General features: G+C 40.7%; 1 protein-coding gene across 3 annotated transcripts in view; it reads left to right on the plus strand.

The window, feature by feature from the left end:
• RCL1 (RNA terminal phosphate cyclase like 1) overlaps positions 1 to 3,424 on the plus strand; it is a 31,879-nt gene extending 28,455 nt beyond the window's left edge. For 2 of the 3 annotated variants that reach the window (XM_075526227.1, XM_075526225.1), the window contains exon 9: positions 1,937 to 3,423. In XM_075526227.1, the coding sequence (XP_075382342.1) occupies positions 1,937 to 2,087 (151 nt within the window). In that variant the 3' untranslated portion in view covers positions 2,088 to 3,423. Of the gene's footprint in view, positions 1 to 1,936 lie in introns of all 3 variants that reach the window. The other variant, XM_075526226.1, reaches the window with a different exon arrangement.
• Positions 3,425 to 12,496: the final 9,072 nt, after the last annotated feature.

Consider the following 12,496-nt stretch of genomic DNA (forward strand, 5'->3'; position numbering starts at 1 on the left):
CCACTCCCGTGAGCCTTTCCCATGTGCCTGGGGGCTGTGGCAAAGCCCTCTTGCTTTTTCTCACTCTGCCTTTATTCAAAAGGGAGAAGAGGTAGAGAAGCACTGTTGTCTACATAAGTGCAAAGAGAGGTACGGACTGACTGATCCCACCAACATGTTGCAGTTTGCTGATCAGCTTTTACGATTTTTCCCTGAGCCTCTGGCTCCACGCTGCCTCTGGCATTTGTACAGTTTATTCTATGCCCTCCTTGCAGTTCAGCATGCTGCTCCTACTGTTTTGGGCTTGGCTGCTTTCTTGTCACTCTGCCAGAGCTCTGGGAAGGGACCCAGCTAAGGAGGAGTCTGGTACAGAGCTGGTCAGCTTTACTGAAGCATTTGTGCCAGCATATGCCCATTTGCCTATTATAGCAGCAACCAGAAACCTTGCAGTTGGGGAGACATGGAAGAAAAGGTGCTTTTCACTTATTTCTTTCAACTGTTAATCCATTTGAGAGATGAGAGAGCTGGTGTCTGTGCTGAGGCTAGGAAGGTGAGGTAGAAAGGTGTACACATCATGGGGAGCCATGTGCCCACATTCACCCGGCAGAAGTATGCAGCTGACTACCCCAGAGATAACTCTCAGATCTAAGTAACAGCAGCCTCGCTTTGTCTGGCTCCTGCTGTTTCCCTCCTCTCCCCACGCATGTAACTGAGCGCAGGAGCAGCAGCATGCCCAGCTGAAGTGGGTAAGGCAATTCTTGCTCCTGCAACTTCCATTGTGCTTATTCACAATTTCTGTGAACAGGAGCTGCCAGGAGGCTTTCAGAGGCCTCATGATGTTACAGTGGGGACAGTCTTATCCTCTTGGTCTCCTGGTTCCCATTTTCATGGGTACTTTTCTCTGGATTTGGTGTAATGATGTAAAAGTGTGATTAGCTTGCGATTATGATCTCAGCATGCGGAGCAGAGGCTTCTTCCAGATTGCCAGCCAAACAAATGTGTGGACTGGATGTGCACATGCCCTTTCTTTAAAGGTTAAACTTAATCTAAGAAGGGCACATACCAATTGCTGCAGGAGATTAAACCTTAGTTCAAGACTGCAGACTTGCTTGTGGCCATGACTGGAAGAGACCAGAGTTCCGTCAAGAGCAATTACCGATTTTATATTTGTAGCCTTTTGGTGTAATTGCTTGTGCCTTGTTTGGGGAAGCCAGTAGGAATGTTTTCTTCACTGGTTTTGGTTTTGTTCTTTTTTTTTTTATACTTTTCAGTAGTTTTTCCTGTCACTCGTCCTCCAGTCAGTGTGCATTTAGGAGCACTGTGTCTGTTTAGTCCCTTCGTGCCTCTCATTCTAAAATGATGAAAGGAAAATTACTTTTTTTTTTTTTCTGAAAATGTGGAGAGAAAACAGGAAGAATTCTGAGTCTGAATGTGATTCTAATGAAACATTTAACTAAGAAGTGGACAAGTTAGTCACACAAATCAAACACATGCTTTAGGATCTGATGCCTCTCTTAAAGTATGCATACTTTTGGCTATTCCTGTTTATCTTTTTATCTGTTTCTGCTTTAAACATTGTAAGGGGGGGAGGAGTACCACAGGTTCATATGGGGTTCATATGGCTCTGATAGAGAGTCAGCATCATGGGTAAGTGACCTTGCCTGGCTATCTCTCTTCTTTTTCCTTTCTTTCTGCCCTCACCATTTTGTCTTGCTATGTTACCAGGCATTCCTTCTCCCTCTGCTCATACAGAGAGCACAGTGCTTTCAATAGGGGTCACTAGCCACTTCTACAACACAAGTGAGAACAATGTTTGGAGCCTGTAGTCTTGTTTCTCTGTACTAAGCAACATTTTCATGTTCTATTCACTGTGCTCATTGCTGGAATCAGCGTTAGTACATACTGCTAATGGGCTTTCTGTTTTGTTTCTTAAACTCTGTTGTTTTCTCTCCCTCAGAATTGAGTTTCTGCGACACCTGAGAAGCTTCTTCCAGATCATGTTTAAAATTGAAACAAAGACCCCTGAGGAAGAGCACATGGGTGGGGAGAAAGTCTTAATGACGTGTGTTGGCATTGGATTTTCCAACCTTAGCAAAACTATAAGATAAGAAACATCTGCAGACTTCATGAAATGGGGTGGCAGAAAACGCTGCAAAAATCTGATAAAACCTGCCTTTCCCTGTGCTTATTCTGGCACAGGGAAACTAGTGATGATTCCAGTGCAGAGGTACCCAAGCTTGCTGCATGTAAACAGTAAAGGTGACTTTAGGCTATTTAGATCTGTGCTGTTAACAAATGCAATGCCAGTGTTCTGTGCTGTGTGGAATGGCTGGCTGAGTCTCAGCTGGCTTGGGACTCTTTGCACTGTATTCCACTGCATGGGACACAAGTGCCTCATGTCCCTGTGCCCTCAAGCCTTAATGCAGTGGGTGATCTAGTTTTGTGTATCTACAGACTTCACTCTTAGCTTTTTCTGAAAGGTTTAGATAGAGAGGGAAAACAAGATTGACCCAAACGAGCTTTGCAGTGCAAGATAAATGATCACAACAGAAACATTAGATCCTTGAGGTAATTGCAGAGACAATATTGGCATGGAAATAAAAGTAAAGGTGTGACAATTTTTTGTTTATACATTGCATGTGTATAGAATTTGTCAAATGCTTCACTCCTGCTTTCGTTGACTAAATGACAGTTTCACAGGAGGAAAATAATTGGTCTTTTAATTTTCCTTAATGTTAGAATACTGCAGAAGAGATCACAGCCTATACTGACTTGTTTTAGCCTCCTCTGCAAAGAGGGGCATGGGAGGAGAAACCTCCTTGACAGTTTTTGACTTATATTTGACATATATTATTTTTAGGTTTGTTTGGCATGCCACACGCTGCAGTTCACAATTAGTTGTGAAAGGTAGCAAAAAAAGCTGTAGGGGTTGAGGGAGAAAAATATATTCAGTTATGCCATCGCATGTTGTGCAGCCGCTCCCTTTCGAAAGAGGGGATAATGGTGTATGGGCACTGCTTGGATTGACAGGTGCAAAACGTTTCTACTGGGATATAAATATTTACCCAAGAAAGACTTTTGGTAGATTCCAGGCAAACCGGCTGAAGTTAATGCTGAACTCCTGACACAGGGAAAGAAATTTATACTTGACTTCAGACTACACTCAATGTGTCTGGAGTAAAATAAAACCATGTCAAAAGCTGGTATATAGAGAGAGCAAATACTAGTGACTATGTTATAATGGTCTTACAAACTTTATCTGATGCCACTGTAAAGTGGGCATTACCTCTGTAATATGAAAAATGTATATTGAACCCAAAAGGACTTTGACAAAAAGTTAGGTATTTGATTAGTGTTTTATTAACTATTGCAGGCTGTGTGAGTCATTTTTGTACTGTACTTTGTTCTTGTTGCAATCTGTCTAAACATGTTTTGGAAAAATAAAGTATTTTTTCCTAAATAAGGTTTTATTACCCTTTAAAACAAAACAAACAACAACAAAAAAAATCCCCAAAACCCTTTGGGGGATTTAGGGTTTACCAGCCCTATAAGATGGCACGTCAAAAGATAAATGGCTATTTTGAACTGATATATCAAAACAACAGCTTTGGCAGTTGCCAGGGTGGAGGAAGGGAGGGGGTGAGGCCCTTCTTATAATTTACTAGCTTTCCAAAATTTGATTTGCAGCTAAGGAAACGCTAAATAAAACAGCAGAATGTGAAATAAAATTCTTTGACTACATTTTTTACATTTCAGGTTATATCAGGAAAAAGTATGTGGGCAAGGAAGAATTTACCTTGGTCCCCTCTGTCACCTATGCAATGAAAAAGCTAGAAACTCTCCAAATTAAAATTATCCTAAATACAGGGAGCCACTGATCCAAAAGGTGAAATGTACAAGCTGAGATTAATAGCCACTAGCATGAAAATATAAAGCTTACATGACAAGATACAAGTTTGTAGGATAGCTCAGACTTCCAAAATTGGCCTAAGTAAAAATTTGGAAGTATTGTCACAATTTCAAAAATCAAAAGCTTTATTATCTTTAAACTTCTAAAGCTCTTAACTTTGAAGGTGTGACAGCTTTTCCAAATGTTCCAGTTGCACCAAACATAGAAAGGGCAATGTGTTGCCCAGGTAGCAGATGCTTTAGCAATAGAGTAATTATGTCATAAAATTACCTGTGCTTAACTAAACCTCAGTGTTAGACTGCTAACCTTTAGCCCTGCTGCAAATTGCATAGCTCTACAGCACAACGCTTGCTGTGACTCAGAATTGCCTATTGCTTTACAGAGAAAAAGGTACGTATATGAAAGGAATATGTTCTTCCAGAACAGCCAGTTTCTGGAGAAACAAGAACAAATCCAGAGGAGGTTTTAGGTAAGAGCTTTCTGAAAATTGTTTGACCTTCACATTCTGTGAAAAGTACTTATTAGGAGGAAATCCTGCAGATAAAAGCTGGCTGTTTAACTGCAGGACAGCGATTAATGCCTGTTTTGGTGGACTGATCCCACAGGGTAGTAAGATAGTTCAATTTTAGAGCTGGACAGAAGAAATTAATTTTTGGGGAAGACAACTTCTACTCTTTGTAGCTGCAGACTTTAATGGTAAGCATCCTAGTTACTAGGAGATGCATCTTCCATCTCAGTCCATCATGGCAGACCTAATACTCAGATGACTTGAATTTGAACTGACTAGCTGCATGTGAATAATCCATAAATACAACTCAGTCCATCATGGCAGACTTAATACTCAGATGACTTGAATTTGAACTGACTAGCTGTATGTGAATAATCCAATAAGTACAACTCTTTGAGCTATCCATCAGCAATTTAGTTAATCCCTTTGGGTGAACAACTCTGATAATACCCTTCTGGTGTGATGGGAAACTTTTCTGCTTACAGAAAGGTTTATGGCTAGACCATAAGGAGGTACAGGTGTGGGACAGGACTAATTAACAGAAGTATTTTGTCATGTGCATTTTAATTGCAATAATTTAACATTTGGGGAGAGGGTGAAGAATGCACAGAAAAATGGTTTGAGGGAGAACTAGTCAGAACACCTCATTAAATGGAGAATCTCTTCCTTTAAACTTGCCTAACACCAAAGGCTGCTACAGTGGTGATGTGAAAAGTATTTGCAATACCTTGCACCCGCTTCCACTTTTGTAATATCTGTTGTCAAACTCTCTTTTATTTCGAAGCTATCACGGTAACTTTGCTGCACCTTCTGTGGTTACATCAGAAAATTCATGTTAACCTGCTGTAGGATGGGTTCTGGAGTAGTAGAGATTATGCTGAAGGTGAAATTGCTTCAGTCCAAGCCAGTGCACTTCACTGAAGGTGTATTACTAGAAGCCAGTGCAATAAGTGTCTGGGAAAGCACACAGTAGGTAAGACAGATAGGCCAAAACAGTAAGTACACGGCTGTCTTGGGTAATGTTTTCAAAATGGTGATTATGTTACTGCCAGAGCATGGATACTCTCTCTCCTCTTCTCCTTCCCCGCAGATGATGTTATGAGTCAAATGGATTTTGCTTCAAGCCACTGAGGCATAATTCTGCTGCTTGCAAGCTCTGACATTCACTTCCTCATTTTTCAGTCATGCTCTTGAGACAGCAACAGGAGGAAAAAAAGACAAAGAATAAAAGTACCACTTTTCAGGAGGCATAACTTTGCCTATGAGTTTCTTTCTCATTTGTTGATATTGTATGGCCACCTCCACACTTTTATTTTGTATGTCTGGTGAAGGCATTTCTATTTAGTCTAGATCCTAGGGGATACCAAGTGAGACATGCAACGATGTCAGGGCAACTCTAAATAAAAGAAAAAGGTGGAAGGGGCATCCTTTACAGTGCTTAGGTCTTGGTAAGCTCTGTCTTAAAAGATCATTCTTGGTGGGATATATACAGTTTTCCTCGTGTCTGATCTAGGAGCAGCACTGACAAGCTCTGAAAAACACCTATTACCTGTTGTCAGTGGGAGGGGTAAAAAGACAGAAAGTCCTGCAGGGAAGAGGCTGTGTGGGTTGAACTCTGCGGTGACAGCATTGTGGGTGTAATGAACATAACTCATGCACTGCGTCAGAGCATCCCAAGGTCCAAATAGCACTTGTGCTAGATAAAGTTAAGTTGTGACATTGTTACAGGACGGATTTGTTACGAAGGATGATTTGTAGTATATCTGTAGCAATAGATGTTAGATGTGGGTGCTAATCTCTCTCCTGGAACAGTAAGATTATTATATATACACACCAAGAAGAATGCCCAGATGTATATTCCCTGCGTACATTCCCTGTGTACATTCCCCGAGTATAGAAACAACTGTGTTTGTGGAGGTAGCAATAAGGAGACCCACAGAGAAAATGTTTTATTATAAACTGGTATTGAGCAAGGATATAACCACAAGAAAGCAATGGCCAAAAGCAACTCTTTACAGCAGGGTGAACAGTGGCTGGGAGCCCACAGAAGCGATGTGGCCAGGAGTCTGCCACTGCTGGCAACCCCTCTGCACAGCTGTGCAGCTGTTGAGGGGGGGCCCTTTCTGCTCACCAGGGGTAGAGCAGTGTCTTCGTGCATTTGCCCTCATGCTGTATGTCTGCCAGATTGTCCACACTCGCCCCGCTCTTCTCTGTATTGGTTTGGCCACGCTTCCCTGGCAGCCTCCGCTGTGCTGTTCACACAACAAACATCAAGACTCCTTTAACAGTGAGCCCATGGTGAAAATCTGTAGGGTTCTTGCGGAGACTGATCCATGTGAGGTACCCAGTGCTTAACTCTGGATGAGCTAGTAGGATTAAGGGCTTGATTCCAGTGATCGTCACTACGTGTCAGTGGCACATCCCGTTACACAAAATGTGACAGGCTCAGCAGGGCACCTGTGTTTGCAGGGTGCATCAAAAGTCACACCATTTGAGAACAAATGTCTTACTCCTTTTTATCTTGCTTCTAACCTGCAACTGCTGTGCTCCTTGAAACTTACTTATGCCTTTTCCGATCCTAAGATGTCTCCATGGAGAAGAAAAAAAGTTGCTGTAGCCAGTGATGAATGTAGATGTATTCTGTAAGGTAAGACTGGTTCTGAATGACCATCCCTCAGCACCATCAGGGCAGACAATTCTCTTCCATGTGTCTGGAAATGTAGTTTTGATTAGGTATAAAATATTATGTATCTGCAAGCCAGGCCTAGATCAAAATATGTATGAGTTTTGATTATTTAGTCTCTCTTTTTTTTTTTTTTAACATCACCAGTGAAAAAAAGAACGCGAAAAACAAAACCTTATGGCTTGTTTGTTTGTCAGCATTCAGAAGGTGCCTGATTCAGTAAGGCGTTCTGAGAAACTTGTTTAAGTATGTGTATTTAGAAACATATCTACAGATTCAGAATGTGTCTGCAGGAAAGGGTTTCTACTGCAGAATGTTTCTGAGCACTGAATGTAAAAATCCACTTCATAATTCACCCCACAAGTGTATTATCCACTATTTTCACCTTGTTCTTTGTGACTTAAATAATGTATGTAATCTACTTTTAAAGAAAACATCCACAATAAATCAGGGCTAAGTAAGACAGCCTAGAAAGTGTTATTCCTGTTTCTTTTGGAAATGTGTTTGTCAGGTTGTTAGTAAAAATACTGTTTGTCATCCTTCACTATTAATCTCAGTAGCGAGTTTTCCCTTGAAACAGTGTCAAGATCCTGTTCTAGTCTTGTCTAAGTAATGATGTATGGATTCAAAGTGAAGAAGAGCTGATTTGAAAAGATCTGTCTTCTTCCACAATGTGTAGAGCATCTTAGAAGAACAGGCTATTACACAACGCACAGGCTCCTTAACAGCTTCTTACTCAACAAGAGGGTGGTGGGGGGTGGCGGGGCTAATCTAAAGCTACACCATCTGGGGCTGGCCTTGTCACAGGAAGAATGTGGCAGCTGCCTAAATAGTTTTTCTTCTTAATTTTCAGTTTCGAAGTAGAAATAAAGAATGAACATCTGTTTCAGCTTGCAGAGTTAAATAAGCATTGTAAGCAGATGTTTTTTAAGACTTGAATTTACGGTAAGAAGTGTTCATGAAAAGAGGGTGTGACTAATAGCCAAGGAGATGGATATTACAGAATCCTATTGCCCTTCTTTTCGCTCCCCAGCCCCACCGGTTTACACAGAAAAGAGCAACTTCATCAGAAATTGCTGAATAGCTGTTGAGACATTGTAAGGAAAATAAAGGAAATTATCAAAATCCTTAATCACCTGAATGAAACATGGAGTAAAAACTTAACCATGTTTATGTTCATGGCATTTTCTTCACTCACACAGCTGTCGAAGAAAGAGCTGCTATGAGAGAACTTGACTGAAGCTTCTGTTTTCACACCTTTTCAGATTTCAGTAAAATCTCTCATTGATTTCCTCTGCCTTACATCTTACCCGGGCAAGAACAATGCTATTAATTAATGAACTATTTGAATTGTTTTTGCCAAGTCATAGGCATATAAATCTAAAAAGGTGCATTGTTTGCATTCATGCAATGAAATTCTTGGCTTTATGGATTTTTATCCTCTGATCTAAAGTCTGTGTTTTGGAGAACTGCCTTTGTGCCTGTGGTACAGAAGAATGAAGTGATTCATTTGTATCCCACAGGGAGCTGGACTAGAACATATCAAGATCCACAGATTCTCAGGTCTGTGCAAACATTTCCCTCACCTTATGAGGGCTATAAGCATGTTGTGGCTCTACAAGAGCAAATCGCCCTGGCTTATTTCTGCTCTTTTTTTCTGTATTGTTTGTTTGTTTGTTTGTTTTGTTCATAGGATTTGTTTGGGTTACTTTGTCTACGTTAGATTCTTGTAAAGACTAAACCTTGCTGGTTTTACACGAGAAAGACTTCCTTTGTGGTACCTCCCTTTCTCTGCTGATCTGTTCTCCCTTCTCTTATTAGCTCCATGGCCTTTCCTCCCTCGTGCAAGCTGGAGGAACAGCCCCCACCATGCTGCTGTGGGGTTCTGAGTTGCTGGATCATTTCCCTTCTCTATTCCCTGGAATGTGCACGGATTTCTCTGCAGGCTGTCCCCCTGGCCACTCACCCAGACAACTTCCCTCTCTTTTTGTTCAGCGGTCACTGGTCTGCCTCACTGCAGGGACTTTCATCCAGGGTTTATAAACTGGAAAAGCAAACAGATACATTGGAGTTCTTCTAACCAAATGTGCCCTACTAGTCCCTGCTGTGGAAACAAAGCATTGTCCTCGTGTCTTCCATCTCAGAGGTCTCCTTGAAGGCTTGCCATCTTGAAGTCAGAGAGTTTAGGACCAAGAGGAGTTGCTAATTACACAGAGTCTGACCTCCTGTATATTAGTATGTTCTTCCTCCTTCAAGGGAAATGACAATTTTCAGAAGGGCCTCCAGTCTTTACCAGGAAAACTGAGACATGGTATTTCCATTACACAGTTTTGTGAATTTGTTCTAGCATTTAATCACTTGCTGTTCAAAAACAAGTACTTATTTTACTTGGTCAGCTTTCAGCTCCTGTTTCTTACAGTGCTAGAGAGCCCTGTGGGATTCGATGTTTCCACCCCATGAGTAACACATGAAAGACCTCAAAGGAAAAAGATTTCGCCTTTGGGATAAGAAAGCCTTATCTGACACATAGAGGAAAAGTAATGGTCTTCTAGCTGAATCCTCTGAGTTTTAAAGTGGAGCAAGAATGCAAACCATTTACTAACACTCAAAATCAAAGTTTCTTGCTGATTGGCATTAAAATGTACGGGCTGCTTTAAGACCAGTGGCACATCATGCTACTAAATGGACACTGGCCACATTCTTATAAAGTCCTGGGGCTATGGGTTGCGCAAGAGAAAATCTTGACATACAGCTCCACTCTCATGAAGCTTAAAGATTGTATTCTAATTTAGGACCCCTTGTTAAGAAAGCAGACCTAGTGTTGTGTTTACTTAGCAATATTGTGGGGTTTTCTCTCATTAACCTTCCATTGGTGAAAGCCCTGACTGTGTTTCACTATCTAAGGTGTCTACCACTGCTACAATAAAGACTATTTCCAACACAAAGACAGCATTGGCTTAACAGTAGGTGTTCTGGGGACTAGATACTACGTTTTAACTCCTTGCTTTTCAAAGAAGCAGGGCGGGGAATACAACTTAGAAAAGAGTGGGGAAAAAAGTCACAGAGATACAAAAACACACAATGGAAGAAATGAATGTAACTGTGCTAGTGTTTCAGTTATCTCCTTATATTTAAAATATTTAAAACTATTTAAAAATATTGTTCTTTATCCCACTAACATTTTATAGGGAATAAAAGAAATTCACAGCCCTTGCCAGAAAATTTTTGCAGCACTAGCTCATACAACAAAGCAAGAAATGCAGATGCTACGGATTTCAGTAGCTGTATTTCACCCACCATTCTCATGCCAATCCACTCCTGCTGGTGTTACTGCAGCTGCTAGCCAAATATTAAAGTCAGCAAGCCGTGTGTGTGGCATAATATGTTAGTTTCACTTTGGAGGGGGGAAGCAGAAAAGTGGCAGTTCCAAGTAAAAGCAGACTCCTTTGCAATCTTTTCAGCTTGCTTCCTCTGCCATTTACTGAACAGTAGCCCATCCGTGGATCAGTAGAATATTTATTTCTGTTGCCTGCTGCAGCATCTCTCCTACACAAACTGGCTGCCATTTTCACAATTTCTGCTGACCAAAAATATCTCCAGCTGGGTTTGCTGGTAGCTCTAGGCTTTCCACCTATGGCTGACTCAATTGCGTAGCAGCAGAGGAAGCAGAAGAGAAGACATTCAAAACCGGGAGGTATGGACTCGCACGGCTCATCTCAGAGGACCGGGTTTGCCCCCCACATCTAGCCGTGTCAGAGAGCACCAGGGCTGCAGGGCATTCTTGTGGCTTCTCTGGCCCTGGGAATGCCGGATTCAACAGGGCATTTAGCAAAAACGATGAAAAATAGCTTTCCTTCATTTCTGTGGATGAGAACTAGTTGTACTCTTTCAAGCAATTAGGTAAACACTTCTAATTGGTTTGGTCCTTCACATGAAATTTACCTTGGGAATGACTTATTTTGAAGCTACGACCTGCGAGGATAAGTTAACTACTGATGAGTTAACTACTGAGATGAGTTAACTACTGTTTCTGCCTCACATACCACTACCTCAGCAATATCTTTTATAATCCCACAGAAGGCAGGTTAGGAAGCTCGATAGCTAGTGATACGTATCCCTTTGCCTCAGGGAGAACTTTCATGCTTTATTTTGCATGTTTGCCTCAGTGTGAGGGAACGCTTGCTGGAACCGCTTCTCTAAAATTCTTCCTCCTCCAGGAAGAGGAGTTTGTGGAAGCTATTTCTAGATCCTGAAATGCTCTCCCCAAGAGCTCCAATATGTGGTTTATTTCCATTACGCTACAAAAAGAGGAATGAGGAACCAGTGTTTTTAAACGTAACAGTTGCTGGGTGCCATTTTTTTTTTTTCAAATAGGAAATGAAAACAGCTGAATTTGATTTATTGTTTTAATTACAAAGAAAAGACCTAACCGATGCGACTGGAGTTCAAAAATTAAGGAGGAGAAAAAGAAGAGCAACTGACACAGGTTTGATGTTGTTTGTACCAATGTAATTCCAGAGCAACAGTGAAAGTTACTAGTTAATTAAAGTTACGTAGAGTCTGACCCCACAATTAATTAATTAACACAGTGTTACCCCAGTGGTGGCCTGTGGGACAGACCTCTCTCTTTATAAGAAGTGCTTCTTAGCTGGTTTGCACAGGTACCTAGCAGGGTACCTTTCTGAATCCAGACAGGGACATTTACTTCTTTGTGAAACCTCTGTGCTTCTGCTAGTTTTAACTGAAATTGGCCAAAAGATTTGAAAGCAAAGAGCTATACTAAAGATACTTAATAATTTATTTTTAACCTATCATGTTTTGATGTTACAGTTTTGCCAGCGTGCACATTTGATACCAACATTGATATCTACATGCTTCCTGAAGTAACTTACTTTTTCAGAAATATTGATAAAGCAAAGCGTCTCATAGTGACTCTCATTTGAGCAATAATTACTTAGCTCTTTTGAAAAATCAGTACAATGCATATTTTTATAATTTTATTTCAAACTGAAATATGGTTCTGATTTTAAATTAAACTCTGCTCATCCTTTTCCAGGACTGTGAATCAAAACACAACTTGCTATTACTTTGTACTATCAACCAGAAGCAAAACTGAGTAGAAACAAAAGTGAAACTCAGTGTCTTTGCTTCACTGTCTAATACTAAGATGAGAATAACAAGTGGAAAAATTAACTACAAACAAATGAAATGTTTCACTTTGAATTTACTGTAAGCAATTTAAAGAGTTTTAGAAACAGTTCATAAAAGGTTATTGTTCATATATTTGTGTGTGTATTGAAGGTTCTTGCTCTTCAAGGTCTCTGATGATTGATGTGAATACAGTAGGCAGTTTGGAAAATGTACAAGATAAACTTGGTTCGGTTTTACAGCATTAACTTCCATATTGCATTGAAGT

Source organism: Mycteria americana, chromosome Z (assembly GCF_035582795.1).
Source record: "Mycteria americana isolate JAX WOST 10 ecotype Jacksonville Zoo and Gardens chromosome Z, USCA_MyAme_1.0, whole genome shotgun sequence".
Classification (NCBI taxonomy): domain Eukaryota; kingdom Metazoa; phylum Chordata; class Aves; order Ciconiiformes; family Ciconiidae; genus Mycteria; species Mycteria americana.